The sequence below is a fragment of the Zea mays genome, chromosome 2 (genome assembly GCF_902167145.1).
Source record: "Zea mays cultivar B73 chromosome 2, Zm-B73-REFERENCE-NAM-5.0, whole genome shotgun sequence".
NCBI classification, from domain to species: Eukaryota; Viridiplantae; Streptophyta; class Magnoliopsida; order Poales; family Poaceae; genus Zea; species Zea mays.
The window spans coordinates 238,217,638-238,233,871 of record NC_050097.1 but is presented as its reverse complement, the minus strand read 5'-3'; the positions used below and the strand labels follow the sequence as shown (position 1 = coordinate 238,233,871).

Genomic DNA, 16,234 nt, shown 5'->3' with positions numbered 1-16,234 from the left:
TTTTGCCCTAATCTTCTAGGTGACATATATACATAGGCATCAATCTTATCTTTTAATTTGATAGGATCTTTACCATCTCTATCTTATTGGTACTTTCTTGCATGTACGATATTTTGTTGACATGTGGGTTGAGCCCTTGGGCATCATGATCGAGCCCTTAAACCCACCTGTCACGGTCTTGTTCACAAATTCGGTCTCGAATATCCCTGATATATATCTTTAACACGAGGTATCTAAGTTCTGGGATTTTGAACTTGATCTGGTAATACTACTATGAAGTTATTCCGGTAACAGTGTTACAAGATAAATGAGTTCTCATTCTACCAAGTTTTTTTTTCAAATAAATACTACTTAAGAGAAAAAAGTGACCTAGATGCTGAGCAAGAGTGTACCTAGTTGAATGCACATTATATTTAGAGGTGTACTCTCTATTTTGTAAATCACATTGGCTCTACCCTATATCAAATATTTACATTTGTAACCATCTATTTAAAAAGAAACAAACAAAAACAATAAAATATGAACTATGCATTATAAAAGTATGTTTAAAAATATGAATTGTCATGAATTTATATTTTTTTCTTAAATTATGAAAAAACCAAATATTTAAATTTGAATAAAGCTAATTCAACATGTAAATAAAATCGTGGGAGTATTTCTTTTTGTTGGTCAAGGAGTCACTGAATAGTTATCCGAAATTCATTTATCGAGAAAACCTTTATTTGTCGAGAAAAACCTACGTGACCCTACAAGCCCAGCCCGTTAAAAACTGAAAGCCCACTTAGTCAACTCGCGATCGCGACCCGAGACGACCCAGGAAGAGTCCAATCAGGCTCCTAACCCTTCTCCCCTCCGACGGTCTAAACCCTGCCGCCGAAATGCTCCTCCGCCCTTTCCTCCGCCGCGGCGCCGCCGCCGCCGCCGCCGCGGTATCCTCTAACGGGGCTCGCGCCATAGCACTCCCCGACCCGCCTGCCGCTCTCGCCTCCCTTTTACTCGCCTCCCGATCCTACGCGAAGGCCAAGGGCGGGGGCAAGCCGGCGTCGTCCACGTCAAACCGCGGCAAGGTCCGCGCCAAGGACCCGCGCGGGGTGGCGTCGGCCGATGATGCCGCGGGAGCCGAATTCTCCGCCGGAGGTGGGGGCGACGACATTGACACCGAGTTCGAGCTGCCCACCGACCCGCTGCCCCCTACATATGATCCAGCTCTCGACGTCGGCCCCGGCGGCCGCCCGCTCTTCGCTTTCACTGACACGTTCGGGTCCTTCGCCCACCGTGACGCGAACATCTATGTCGACTTCACGTAGGCACCCTCCCCCCTCTCGATTATTTCCCAATTTGCGTGGACGTTGAAGGGCATTGCAGCGATGTCTCTGGCCACATTAACAGTTGTAGGTCGCAATCACGGTATCGGAATTTTATCTAGTAGGTTGTTTGGGATTTGGTTATAATACCATTTCAATCAAGTAGGGTTTATTCTTTGTATTTTTTCTGCTCATAATTTATCTTTGTGTTGCTTCATCTCTAACTAGCATAGTAGAGATATAACGATGGAGGCGGGTTGATTTTATCTAGACGCTCTATGGATATGTCCAGTTTTTGTGTTTTTTTTTCTTTTTGCTAACTTCAAGTCCGTTTGATGTTTTCCTCATCTGAGTTTAGGTACATACTGTATTTCGTGTATGTCTAATTGTATTTGTTTTTCTTAATGTGTATGACTAATAGTGAAATGTTAACTGTTGCCATGTTATAAGTCCACTCAATATACTATATTTTGTAGTATCTCCTCTCGTTACATATAAAAGAGAATTCATTTCGTACATTAAGCTCCAACCAGGAGACAGAATATTGTTCAGTTTGAATTTCTTGGATGCCAGTGGGAGATTCTTTTGGAATGTCGAATTTTCTTTTATTCCTCTGTCTTGTTGCATATTTTCAGTTTGGATGAATGGAATGCCATGTTACCAGAAGGGCTGCCAGCAGGGATGATGAAAGAGTTTCAGGAGACAAGACGGTGTGCTGTGATGGTGAGGAAAAGCTTCCTAGATCTCCGGGATAACTTCCGTAGGATTGTTGATCCAGCTGTTACAACAAACCTCAAAGGTGTGTAATGTGTTGATTTGCCTGTGCATAATGGATTCTGGGATGCTCGCTGTTATTAACACTATGAGATGTGTTAGTCTCAGATGATATATGGTGCACTGTCAATTGATGCTTTGTGTACAGTTCTTGTGTTTGCACTGCTTAAGTCATATGTTAGCATGGATGATTTGTGTTCCTTGATTCCTTCAGATTATAGTGAAGACATTTGCTGTTGATTGCATCATCACCATCATGCTAATCTTTTATGGTGTCAACTGTCAAGCAAATGCTGCTCCACTTAACACACATCGTATTTGTGGTTTGATTGAACTGATGTGCTGACTTGTCAACTTTCTCAAAATCCATGTTGAAAATTAAGGTAATATGCCCATGATTTAGCATTAGTTCATTACTTCATTTCGGAGTCTTTAAGGCATACTATCAGAGCAAAAGAAAAGAAAGGGTGACTGAGTAAGTAGGTTTCTTAATTCTAAAAACGGTGATAACCACTCCATCCAAAAATATAAAAGGTGGTTTGGTTTGGCAGGGTCTTTAATATCACACTTCGGCTGCTAATTTCTCTTATAATATAGTCCCTACATTCCAAATTATAAGTCATTTTGGCTTTTTTAGATACATAGCTGTTGCTATGCACTTAGATGTACACTATGTCTAAAGCAATGTGTCTAGAGAAGCCAAAACGTCTTATAATTTGGAATGAGGGAAATATCATTCATGGCAACAAAAGTTTGATTATCAGAAAGTATTTGTAAATTTGTATCCAAAGTTTTCATAATGTGTTATACTAATTGTTGGTGAAAGATTAAGGAGTTCAAATTTTTAAATGTGTGTCCACCTTATATTATGGGATGGAAGGAACATGATTTTTCGCCTGGCAAGATTAATAGTAAAAAACGTAACTCTTACTTTTCCTTGTCTCAACTTTCTGAAACAAGTTCCAAATTGATGCTGTTGTTGCAGAAAGAACCACAGTACCATTAATATATAACCATGCAAATAATTACACATTTAGAAGTGTATAATGTGCCTCATTATATTTCATGTGTTGCTAGAGTTAAGCTGTTTAGTTTCATAGTTTGCACTACAATTAAGCCATATTTATGAGAATCCATATTTTTAACTTGTTTTTCTCTGAACACATTGCCATTGCAAAACATATTCAATACAATGTGATTGCATATGTACACATATATTTGCCTCAACACTGTATCTCAAGATCTCAATCATTTTTCCTGCTTGTTTGTATACAGATACCAGAAAACAAATTGTCTTGGATGGCCCACGGAGTTGTGGTAAAAGCATTGCACTTGCGATGCTTGTCCATTGGGCGCGTACTGAAGGATGGCTGGTATTTTATGTTCCACAAGGGAAGGATTGGACTCATGGAGGATTCTTTTATAGAAACACATACAGTGATTTTTTCGATACACCAGTACAGGCTGCCAATATCTTGCAGGTGCTAATCTTTGTGATTTTGTATGTTCCAGTTGCTTCAAATAGACTATCTTCCATATTCCTCTTTTCTTTTCTCAGTATATATGGATGCAGATAGAATGCACCATCATCTATTTTCTTTGTTTTATTTGTGTAATCTGCCTACACGCTCCAAATAATGCTAGCTTGATGTATGTGATGATATAGTAACCATCAAGTGGCAACGATTATAAGAATACTATGTGTTGATAGGTGGACGATGGTCATGCATATATTGATTAACATTGAATCTTATTTGGTACTGGTGGAGCCTTTTCTGTTTTCAAATTGTCATAGTGAAATCTAATATCTGATAGGGTTTCATATTTGCTAAAGATTGGTATTTTAAATACATCTCACTTGTGTTATTTTGTATCATCAGTTCATACTCCATACTGTATGCAAACTGGGTTTCTCTAATCCCAGTTGTATATTGATATTTGATAATAAGTTAGTAGTAAACTAGTAATGTAAACTTATGCTTGTTTATTTGTATATATTTCCTTTGTTACACTCGGGTCCATTGATACTCTATTAAACATACACATCCATTGCTAGGAAGCAGGTAATCTGTGACATCTTTTAAAATACAAATCTCACCACTAATTTGTGCTGCAACATATTTGTAGAACCTATTAAAAGTTATTAAAGTAATTTTAGGACAATTATGCACTTATGAATTTTTGAATCGAATCTACATATTTTAAAAGATATTGTGCCAAAATGTAAAATGCTGCATGCTCTACACTTGCACTACATCAGTTTTACTTGGAGGCAGTACATCTTAAACTTGTGATGTATGGTAACATATATATTTGGTTTCACCATTTTCTCTAAATTTGTTTCTGTTGCTGCTTCAGAATTTTTTGAAGTACAATGAAACACGTTTACAACAGTTACCATGCCAAATTTTTGAGCGTATTCCCCTGGGAGAAGGTGCTGGTGTTGGAATGATGAAAGGGGTTGACACAATGGAAATGCCTGAAGGGTCCACATTATATGATCTCATTCAAACTGGGATAACTCAAACACATGCTTCAGTTGGTGTTATGGTTCGCTTAAGGAAGGAGCTGTCCCTTGTTAAAGACGTGCCTGTACTATTTGCCATTGATCAGGTACGTCAGAGCATTGAAACCATAACTTAATTGGCTGCTGCCACTTCAATGTTTGATGTGTTATGTGTAAAAATTTCCCATTAATGTGAAACACATTAAAAGATTATTTTTTCTTTGCAGTACAATAGCTGGTTCACATTCAGTGACTTCCAGGAACCTGTAACTGTCCGATCCTGTCGATCGATCCATGCAAAAGAGCTTACAATGGTTTGTTGCACTGAGATACTTCACCTTGTTCAAGCAACACATTCTTTTATGTCCTTCAGAAACCTACTTTGAAAGTAACAAATATTTGCACACCCATTCTGCTTATTTGCATGTATTTTTTGGTTGTGATGTAGTAAAAATTGTTACGTTCCTTACACTTTTCTATGCGTTAATTATCTTGTCTTGTGTAACATTTCATGGACTCTGTTTTGTTGCCTAATAAGTAAATATACAGTTTCTGAGCGACTTATATTTTTGTAAAGATAAACATATGAATCTGTATTAGCCTTTTTTACTGCTTGGTGGAGATCTTGGGACATGTGTAAGATGTACGATGCCTAGCATCATCTGTTCGCTTGGCTTTAATCCGTACCGGCTTCTACTACTTTCACAATGTTTTTGTCTCTATTGATTGCAGCTGCAGCAGTCCAAACAGCCGGCTTTAATCCGAGCGCTTTTTTTAACACTAGTAATCAGTTCCCTGGACATACACATTTAATGTTTCACTTGCACTATAAACAGGTCAATGCTTATAGATCAATGCTGCACAATGATATGATGGTGGGGGCTTTTTCACACTCAACAGCAGTTGGCAAACTACGGCAGGAGCTGCCAGATGTTCCTTCTGATGCTCGTTTGATCTTTCCACGTTACACCTTAGATGAAGCTGAGACTGCATGTCACTATTATATGAGGTATTTTTTTCTCCCAGAAATTTGGCATATTTCTCTCTGTTCATAGTGTTTGATAATCTGCAATGGTTGACTCTGGCATATTACTTACTAACTCAATTGATGAAAATCGGCAAAACGCTTGACCAGGCAAAAGATCATTCGGCGCGAGAATTTTTCAGAAGAGAAATGGAAAAAGATATACTACTTATCAAATGGAAATGGTGCAGAGATGAGATGGCTTGCTGCCTTCGTTTGAGGTAGATATACTGTCCCTGAAGGTAAAAAATGCATTTTGCTCCCCAAAAATTATTTTTAATATTGTTCTGTGTTTTACATCTTGTTAATGACAATAATGATCTGTAATCAACTAGTCATATATAATTTCAGATGGCATCATTTTTTCCTCTCTCGATCCACTGAAACCATTTGCTTTTAGTAATTTTCTGATATTGTCTGTGCCTCTATCATGCAGTTTCTGATACCTGGATTGTACTCAGTTTTGGTGGTGGTGTAGAAAGGTTGCCACCTCTGTTTCAGCATTCCGTTACACACCACAGTTCATTGTTGTGTACTTGTAGTCCGTCTCTTGACATCTCTAGAAGAAAGTTTGGCGTCAACATCATTTGTGCTGAGTAGAACTTGAGGAGATAAGGCATAAGTATGTGGCTCAGTTACATGATTATATCCTTAGGCTTCTTTCAGTTCTCGCTCAGATGCTAGATACAAAATAATGTAGCATTGTTATTGGAGAAGTTTTCACATGTTTTGGCTCCGCCGAGCACGATGAGTATGATGAGTTGATGCCAATCTACTCAGCATGCTTGCTACTATGTTGCTGAATTGAGCTCCGTTGAGTATTTTTTTTAAATTACTGTACGAATCGAACAATTATTTGAGTTGGGAACAATATTCTTCTTTGCGGAACTCAAAGGTTACGAGGCATATCCTCAGTTTGAATAGTTTAGCTTACCCTTGTTTCCTCAGTTTGAATAGTTTAGCTTACCCTTGTTTCTCGGAGAGATGCAACATATTGATTTAGCTACATTGTCTATTCCGGTGTACTCCTATGCCGTTTATCGATTTTCCTTCTGGAAACGAATAACTCTTTAACTTTTTCTTACATGTACACATGTATGTGCATGCTGTGTTTCAAGTGGACGCTAACAATGGTATTCTCAACCATTGAGCTCCAATAAGTCATTGTTCGTTAAATCCAGCTCTGGGTTAGCATGAATTGGATTTAAATCCATGCCACAAAATAATCTAAGTCTACTCAATTTTTTTATTCAGTTAAATCCATCGTGGATTATAACACAATGATTTGGGAATTTTTTAAACTACGTAAGGCATGGATTCTATCCAAAGCTCATTAGGTATAGAACAAATCCATGAAGATATTGCACAAGTTTATATTAGAATTCATGGATCAAAAGAATAGCTAGCTTTGAGAGATATATGGATTAAATAAAGGATTTAATCTCACCATGAGATTGGACGTGACACATAGATTCATTCAATCCAGACCCGGATTAAATCTATGGTGGGATTTATTCATTTGTAACCGAACAAGGTCTAAGAAGGCGCATGGGAAGCTTATTTTTGTCCGTGTGTTTATGGTGGCTATTGAAATACGTAACTATGACGATTTTATGTCTTTCACCAAAGAAGCAAATCCTATCAATTAATTAATGCACCATATAATCGGGCTAGTCGATATGGGGGCCACAATGGGGCTAGGCCGGTCGATATCGACCAGTCGATCGAGATTGTTATCGACCGACACTGGTTGGTGTGATCTGATTCGTTGGCGCTATTTTTCCTATTTGAGTTCGAACCCTGCTGCCCCCACCCAAAGTTCAACCAGAGGGGGTGGTTTGAGCTAACTCACAAAACTCACACTCACAAAATTCACACTTGAAATTTCTCTTCTGACTCATCATACTCATCTCACTCTTGTTAAATTTGAGCAAAGCGTTGTTGCGATGTATTTGTCTAGCTCGGACATCGACATGACTGAAAAATATGTGTTCGAGTTGCTGCAGTAAACTCTACTGTAGCAGGCGCGAAGATTGTCATTATTATGGCTACAAGATGATTGACAACTGCTCTATGGTTGAGCAATCTCATGAGATATAACTCATTGTTGGTGAGCTCCAACAACTTGGACATATGTTACCTCATGCATTTGTGGCAGGGGGCGTCATTGCCAAATTACCTCAAAAATTTGAAGGATTTTGCTATCTCTGAAACGTAGGAGGAAAACATATCTATATTGAGAATCTATTAGCATCTCTTGATGAGGAAGAAAAGGCTCAGGCAAAGAATGGTGCATCCAAATCAACATAGCTCTTTTTCACCTACTGTATGACTAATTAAGGTTGAGAATCAATTGGATAAAAGAATCAAAAGTTTAACGTTAGATCAAGGTGGAGAGTATTTATTAAATGATTGCTCTCAATTTTGCACCAAAAATGGAGTCATACATGAGGGAACTCCTCTCTACTTGCCCTAATCAAACAGGGTTGCCAAAAGAAAGAACCACACTATTACTGGCCTGGTTAATGCTATGTTGGATACTACAGATTTATCTAGCTAAGGCATGGTGGGGGATGTCACTCCAACAATGAAATAATTCCCACAAAGAACAATGAGATAACTCTATATGAAGGTTAGAAGGGATACACCAATCTATTTCATATTTGCGTACATGTGGTTATTTGGCAAACGTCATCATACCATTAATTAAAAAACAAACTTGGACCAAAAACTTTAGATGAAGTCTTTTTGGGTTACACTTCTCATTTTTCTGAGAATATATTTTCCTATCAAAGACACAAATAACACTTTTAATTAGGAAACCGAGTCACCTTCTGAGTAATGTGTTCCATCCATGGCCACTGGTGTGACGTCCAAGTGCCCGCGGCCATGCAGTAGAAGCCTTGAGCGGACGCCAAGCATAGAAGCCTTGCGTGCTGCGCGCTTGCTCGTGCGCGCGTACACAGAGGAGAAGCACGTCTGCAATGGGACGCCGGAGAGAAATCCTCAAATCAAAAAGATTTAGGGAGAAGATGGCCTGCATGGCGACGGCTTTGCACACGCTCGTAGCAATGTAGCATCGACCAGCAAGTGGGAGGCATTCCCCTAGGGCCTAGGCCTGTTACTCCGGCATTGGCGCAGCAGCCATGCGCGAGGCACGCGAGCCAGGTGCTCGATCCTGCCCTAGCGTTGGCGTAGTCGTGTGCGAGACGTTTAGGAATGGCAATTGGACCCGTGGGTATGGATACCCACGGGTTTCGTACCCGGTGGACATGGGACATGGATACGAGTTTGAAATCTCATCCGTGGATCCTATCGGGTCGGGTATTCGAAATACGTCGGGTAGGGTACGGATAGTATATTTTTACCCATGGATATCCAGTGGCGGATCCAGGATTGATCGAAGAGGGGGGCTATTAAGCTAAGCCTATAAATTTTTTAAACCAAACAAAAAATATAATTGATGTTTAATATGACACAAGAAACAAGATATAATTGAAACATTCAAAAAATATGCAGCCAAAAATAAGTTGATACGAATTTTAGAAATATAATAATCAATACAAACCGTTTATGAGTTGATGCTGCGAGGTAAATTTATCTTCCGAGTTCTTAAGCCTTGAAAATGCTTCAAAATCTTTTCATCTTGAATATCTACAAACATATCTTCAAAATCATTTGTCCAAATTGCTTTAGAATTAGAAACATCTTTCTTCTGATTATTGATGAAAAATTTGTCCATTTTATTCCTATAAACATGGTTACTACTACCAAATAAATAATAAAAACACCTTTCCTGGTTGGCTGCTCAGATCCGCGCGCTCAAACAGCAGCGTGGTCAGCGGCGCACTCAAACAGCTGCTCTGCTCAGATCCGCGCGCTCAGACACCTTGTCTGCGGGCTGCGGCCTCCGGGCGAGCGGCAGGCCGGTGGCTGGACAGTGCCACAGCGGCGTCCGTGGACGCGGTCTGCGCCTCTGCGGGTCACGCGGGCAGCGGGCACGCGGCTCGGGCGCTAGGCGGCTGGCGGCTAGAATGATGGAGCGTCGATGGAGCGAGCGGCGACTGAATTTGCTGCATTTACTGGACCTATTTGCTGCGTTTACTGGGCCACGACCGGGGCTGCAGCCCAGGCAGCCCCGGTCCCAGATCCGCCACTGTGGATATCCACTTGATACCCGAAATATTAATTCATAATTTTACATGTTGTGTTTTTCAGTTTTTGGCCCATGAAGCAAAGAAAAGAAGCCCAAATCACTGAACCGGCTAAGGGCTAACCCTAACTCCCTAACCTAAATTCCCTTCCCGGCCGCCCACCCCGCCAGGCCACCACCCGTGTCCCGCCAGCCGCCATCGCCCATCACCCTGCCCCAGCCCCTGCGCCCAGCGCCCCAGACCCCAGCTGCCACTCCCAGCCGGCCAGCCCTGCCCAGCCGCCACCAGTCCAGCCCGCTGCGGCGCTCTTGCCCCGAGCGGCCGAGCTGCGGCTGCGTGGCCTGCGCCCCTGCGACGTCCCCGAGGCCCGACCGCCCGAGCTGCGCCTGCTCTCCTCGGCTCCTGCGCCGTCCACCCGTCACCGAGGCCCGAGCTGCGAGCCTGCGCGCCTGCACCGTCCGCCGTCAGATTGGTGATGTTGCTTATCAATTTCACATGTTCTGATGTTGTTCATTAACTCCCATCTATCATAAACTGTGTTGCTCATCAATTTACATGCAGATTTATATTTTATAGTAGCATATCCACTAGATATCCGATACCCTACGAATACCTGGTGGGTACGGCTACGGGTCCATTTTTTTACCCGATTGACTTGGTGGGTATGAATATTTGTATAAGGGTCGGGTATGATATCGAGTCGGGTATTATCATATCCGAACATAACCCGACCCGCTGTCATCCCTAGAGACGTTCGAGGACACGAGATGAGGTCCATGTACACGCGAGGGTGCCGTGGCTAGATTTTAGAAGCCCAGTTTTGCTAGTAGATCCCAGTCCGATTTTAGAAGTCATCCGTTCCTAGATCACAATAAATAATCTGTGCCATCGTAACACCACCCCATGCATGCATCGTGGAATAATTGGGGTGTGTCACCATCTTATCTATACGCACCGTCGGTGCACTGGCCGAACTATAGATGGCTTAGGATTATCGTTGAAAATACGAATTATCTCGTATACTTTAATTTAATAATAATGCCAAACAAACATATTGTTGGCATTAGAGATTTCAACGATGATAGGGCCTCCCGACTTGGGGTAATTAATGAAGAATAGTATGTACTAGTATTCTATGGATATGATAGATATATTCGAATTGATCAAATTCAGATAAAGAAAACGAACATGCTAATAAGCACGTGGAGGAGTTGCCATGTTTGACTTGAAAATGAGTCGTGGCACTCAACAAATCTCAAGCAACTTCCTACTAGAGACCGTTTGTCTATCGACAAGTCCACATGCAATGCAATGCCCTATCCATCTATATATATACTACTAGCAAAACCAGCAACAACAACACACAATGCCATCACGAATGTGGAACCTCAACAAAGCCCTGGTCACCTCACTACTCTGCATCTCGGCGTTGTCGTCGTCGCCATGGCCATGCACGGCAGCCGGTCAGCTGGGCGGCAAGCCCCTGGTCACCGCCGTCACCAAGGACGCGTCCACCTCCCTCTACACGGCGCCGCTCAAGGACGGCCACCCGCTCGTCCTCGACCTCACTAGCCCGGTCATCTCGCTGGCCACGTGCGCCAGCTCCTCCAAGAACAACAACGGCACGCTCACCGCCACGCTATCCGCCAACGCCACCGACGGCCAGAACCCGCTGTTCCCGGTCTCCTTCTCGGCGGTGGCCACGTGCGCGCCGTCGTCCAAGCTGCCCGCCGGCGCCGGCGCCGTCGGCGTCGCGGGGCTCGCGCCCTCCTCCAGCAGCCAGCAGTCGCTCCCGGCGCAGGTGGCGCGCACGCAGAAGGTCGCCGACAAGGTCGCGCTGTGCCTGCCCAGCGACGGCAGGTCCACGTCGGGCGACAGCGTCGGCGTGGCCATCTTCGGCGGCGGCCCGCTGTTCTTCGTCCCGCCGGACCGCGGCGACTTCACCACGATGCTGGCCGGCACGGCGCCGCTCCACGCCGGAGCCGGAGCCGGTGCCCCCGGGTACTACGTCTCCTCCACCGGCATCGCCGTGGAGCAGGCCCGCGTGGGCGGCCCCCGCGGGGCGCTCGTCGTGGCGCTGAGCTCCACGGTCCCGTACACGGCGCTCCGGCCCGACGTGTACGCTCCGTTCGTCAAGGCGTTCGACGCGGCGGCGGCCGGGCCCAACTTCCCCTGGATGTCCAGGGTCGCCGCGGTGGCGCCGTTCGACCGGTGCTACGACTCCACCAAGCTCCCGCAGAGTCTGCTCGGCTACGCCGTGCCGCAGATCGACGTGATGCTGGAGGGCGGGCAGAACTTCACGGTGCTCGGCGGCAACTCCATGGTGCAGGTGAACGCCAACACGGCCTGCCTCGGCTTCGTCCAGGCGCCTGGGCAAGCGCCGGCGGCCGTCATCGGTGGGTTCCAGCTGGAGAACCACCTGCTGCTGCTCGACGTGGACAAGAAGCAGCTCGGATTCACCACTTTCCTCAACGCAATCGGGCTTTCCTGCAGCAGCTTCAATTTCACTCTTGCTAGCTAGTGTGCTGCTGCATGTATACTTAACTGTAACAACTTGTACTGCCGTGTATTACAAATAAATAAATAAAGTGGGAATAAATTGATTGGAGTGTTCCAGCTTCCAACAGATTGTGCCGGCCAGCTGTTATCGTAATCGATCTGGTTGCCACTTTGACCGTCCTATGACTCGGATCTAACGAATCTAAAGTCGTACACGCCAGAACTGCAGAACATCCACGTATATATAGTCGACTGTAAGGCTGTATCCAGCAGCTCTCAGGCCTTCTTTGAAATAAGCGAAAATTTCCTGTTTCATGTGAAAATAAGCTGATTCCTATAAAATTTCTTTATGATTTCTATAAAATTCCTATGTTACAAAGGAGGTCTTATCCAATCTCCTACTGGTTCTGATGTATAGCTTCCCTCTCGTCCCTGCCACATCAGCTATATCGACTCCACTCTCGCCCCTACCACTCTAGTGCACACAAACTACAGTAGAGTACAACCTCATCATATAGCCATATCATCTTTTCTATTTCAGAATTAAGTAATTCATGTGGATTTATTTCAACACTCGGAAACCACAAAACATAATATTTTTATTGCATTAAAAACTACAAAGTGCATAATAATTAAAATAAAATTACATGACTCTAATTAGACTCCTCGACCTCATCTTCCTCCTCTTCACGTTCCAGTTCCGGTTCCTCTTTTCGTCATCTATCAGACCAAGTTCTTTTTGGACCATCTTTACGACCCTAGCATGGGTACGTCTTTCAGCCGGGTCCATATCCCTGGTTGATCGACCCTTTAGGATGTTCCATTGCTTCAACAGATTGTCCTTCACTAATCCACCCCACAAGCTCTTCATTTTGAATGCTTCACTTGTTGATCTGCTGCTCGTGCCTTCCTTCCCTTTCCCCTTCATTTTTGTCTTTCGCGCAACCGCCTTTGCCCTATCACATACGAAGGTGGAGCATATAGAGCATAAGGAGGTACTCCATACGAAGGTGGAGCATATGGAGGAGGGGCGTACGGAGGTACCTCTTGACTTCCATCCGTAGCAGGTGGGGAGGGGCATACGGACGTACTGGGAATGAAGCTTAAATTATGGCTTGGGAAGCTAGAGGTTGACCATATGATAAATGACAGGGATAAGGGTGTGGTGGTGGACGCGCAGCCGGAAATAATGCACGGGGTCTGAGGCTGAAACATCGGAGCGACGATGTAGTGGAGAAGACTCATCAAACGGAAGGGTTGTAGGTGATCCATCGGACTACAAGAGATCCGTGAAGGTGTTCAAATCTAGGACCAACCCGACATTGTGTGAAGAGAGGGGAGTTTTGAAGAGAAAAATGAGATGAAATGGTGTGTGGAATGAGCTCCACCCGGGTAGGGGTATTTATAGAGGGATTGGGGGATGAAATTTGTGTTTTTTTGCAATTTTCTTTGATTTTTTGGACTCCAAACGGTAAAAAACTACTAGTTGCAACGGCTAGCACATATGGCGCCATGTGGACCAATCAAATCGCGCCAGCTCGCTCTCGCCCGCGCATCCGCCCGACCAGCGCCTCGCTCTGGCCCACCTCTCGCCCGGGTGCACGCTACAGCGCGGGCGAGACCGCGAGAGCGAGACGATACCGCTCGCTCTCGCTAGGCACGAGCTGCGTCGCCTGGGGCCCCTCTCTCGCCCGTGTTCAGGCGGCACCGGCTTCCTCCCACCCTCGCTGCCGCCTCCATTGGCACCAGCCTTATACTCTATTTTAAACTTCACTTTGCAAACAATGTTAAACAGTATCATCTATTATGTTGCGTCCTCAATTGGCACCCTAATTGCTAATTCTATACTGGCATGGGAATTTTAAGAACGTAAATCTTTGAACCGAATTGTTCATAAGTAAAAGGGTATTGTCTATTTTGTGCATTTTATGATGCCACTTTTGCGCATTGTCTGAGTGCCTTGTTTGATGCACCAAACTTGGTGCACACAAGACACACCGACAGGGCACTCTCCATCTTGTGTTTTATCTGGTGAGTCACTGGATACATCTGATGCAAGTGTATGCTCTTCAACTCACTTGTTTCAATCGTTTTTTCAGTGGGTTTTCTTTTAAACTTTTTGTGGGCTTTTTTGGATGTAACTGGCACTAGTTTTACTAGTGTGCACCATTACACCTAACTAAACACACCTAGATTAAGTTACTCGTCTCATGTCATCTTTTATTTTACAACTAAATGAAAATAAAGGTTTTATCACTACTTTAAGCCTCCGACAACTCTATTGACACTTAGACCTAGCTTAAACTTAACCTTTTCGATTTTTTTTAAAAGGACCGTTGATTATCTCAATCAAGAAGGACATAAATAACTCGTAAGCCCAATCACTAGCATTATTGTGATCTCCCTTACCTTGTTTCTGCAGAACATACGGTGGTCATAATACTCTCAAGTTGTCATTATCACCCCCCTAAACCGAGGTCTACAACCCTTTATCCCCAACATTGTTACAATGAACAACTTTCCCACCACCCTGCAGCATAAATTTGGTTTTGCCATAATCTATACTATACTTAAAACACCAGTTTTAATAGTCGTCCCGCATCATCTTTTTACAAATAACCCATCACAAGTATTTTAAATTAATCGTTGCACGCCTATAGATGGCCAAACAGCGGCCCGGCACGGGCGAGACACCCGCGGGCCACAACTCTGGCCCAGACACGTCATGCCGGCCTGCAGACTATGCCGATCCAGCACGTTAGCCCGTCGATCCATTTAATTAAATCAGCGTAAAATGTTAAAAAACAGTGCAGAAGGTGGGGTTCAAACCCATACCCTGATGGAAGAAGGGCGGGGGACACTGTGTGAAGCTGTCTAACCAGTAGAACATTATGCTCAGATGTTTTAAATATTGAATATAAATTGTATATATGTATATACGTTTTTTTGTAAAATAAAAAATATAATCATGTCGGGCCGGTCAGCACTACGGGCCGAGGCTACAGCCCAAGCACGACACGAAGTTCTTGGCTCTTGCAAGTATTAGGTCGTTTCTGAGACCACATTGACGCAATGGACTCCATGGTGTTTGAGGTTGCTGAATTGGATAGAGCAATAATGATTTGTCACACTAACAGTAAAATGAAAGGTTATTTGTTGGTTTTAAACGTCAGTAATTGCTACAAAGTAGCATAATTTATATGAAGCGCATCCAGTTTTTATTGATGCCTGACTTTAGCAATCACTTCATATTTTGATCCATCTTTTTTATAAGTTTGAGTTCATGTGACTTATTTTAGAAACTTGAGCTCACAAGCTTTCTCTTATTTGGTCTATGTATGATGGAATTATGTCATTTTATAATCTCTGTTCGTTCAGTCAGTCGTTGTGAACTTTCTTCTAATCGCTCACTTCATTGGTCGTGTTGTACCATGACATATTGCATGAAGTAAACAATAACATCAGTTAGCCAAATCAAAAAAATATTATACAGAGAGGGGAGACAATCAATAAAAAAATCTTGAATTTGTTTTGTGGATAGTTTACGTGGATATTGTTGTAAGTCGTCGCAACGTACAGGCAATCGACTAGTGTTGCTTAGAAATTTGAGTCCCTCAAAACGTCTGCGCAATAGAACTAGATTCATAGTAACCAGCGACGGATCCACAGTGAGGGCAAGGTGGGCCATGGCCCCACCTCAAATTTTATAATCTTCATAATATGATATAGGAATAGGAGCGAGTCGCCATCCAGCCATTCGCCAGGAAACCAAAACTGCAGCGGCCCACCAGGCGCCAACAGCCGCAAGCTCCGCCGTTCGCCCAGACGCCCAGTCAGCCGGCCGTTCTTCTTCCGCCGTTCGACCAGCGGCCCCGCCGTCGAGGCCAGGAGCCCAGGACCCAGCCACCGAGCGGTAAATCCTTTGGTCCTTCCGTTCTGTTCCATGCCTAGATCTGCCTTTGCGCTCGCCGCT

At 43.8% G+C, this 16,234-nt stretch overlaps 2 protein-coding genes across 3 annotated transcripts; both read left to right on the top strand.

Annotated features, from left to right (window-relative positions):
• Positions 1-771: 771 nt before the first annotated feature.
• LOC100384409 (mitochondrial 28S ribosomal protein S29-related) lies at positions 772-6,555 on the top strand. 2 transcript variants are annotated; one of them, XM_008670265.4, is made up of 8 exons: positions 772-1,303; positions 1,940-2,103; positions 3,354-3,559; positions 4,437-4,691; positions 4,812-4,898; positions 5,421-5,593; positions 5,720-5,829; positions 6,045-6,555. In XM_008670265.4, exons 1-7 carry the CDS (start codon positions 879-881, stop codon positions 5,826-5,828), a joined length of 1,419 nt encoding a protein of 472 aa, XP_008668487.1. In that variant the 5' UTR covers positions 772-878; the 3' UTR covers position 5,829; positions 6,045-6,555. The 2 variants fall into 2 exon arrangements, with proteins under 2 accessions (XP_008668487.1, NP_001316495.1); NM_001329566.1 differs by having other exon boundaries at positions 863-1,303; positions 5,720-5,850; positions 6,045-6,494.
• A 4,548-nt stretch (positions 6,556-11,103) lies between these two features.
• Positions 11,104-12,387, top strand: LOC100272880 (uncharacterized). Its single transcript, NM_001147333.2, has one exon. The coding sequence runs from the start codon at positions 11,129-11,131 to the stop codon at positions 12,281-12,283; it is 1,155 nt and encodes a 384-aa protein (NP_001140805.2). The 5' UTR covers positions 11,104-11,128; the 3' UTR covers positions 12,284-12,387.
• Positions 12,388-16,234: the final 3,847 nt, after the last annotated feature.

Excerpts from the sequence above, each read along its gene's own strand:
- LOC100384409 (XM_008670265.4), top strand. The coding sequence starts at position 879 with ATGCTCCTCCGCCCTTTCCTCCGCCGCGGCGCCGCCGCCGCCGCCGCC. Across the intron at positions 2,104-3,353 it reads TGTTACAACAAACCTCAAAG|ATACCAGAAAACAAATTGTC; the intron begins GTGTGTAATGTG and ends GTTTGTATACAG. Across the intron at positions 5,594-5,719 it reads GCATGTCACTATTATATGAG|GCAAAAGATCATTCGGCGCG; the intron begins GTATTTTTTTCT and ends ACGCTTGACCAG.
- LOC100272880 (NM_001147333.2), top strand. The coding sequence starts at position 11,129 with ATGCCATCACGAATGTGGAACCTCAACAAAGCCCTGGTCACCTCACTA.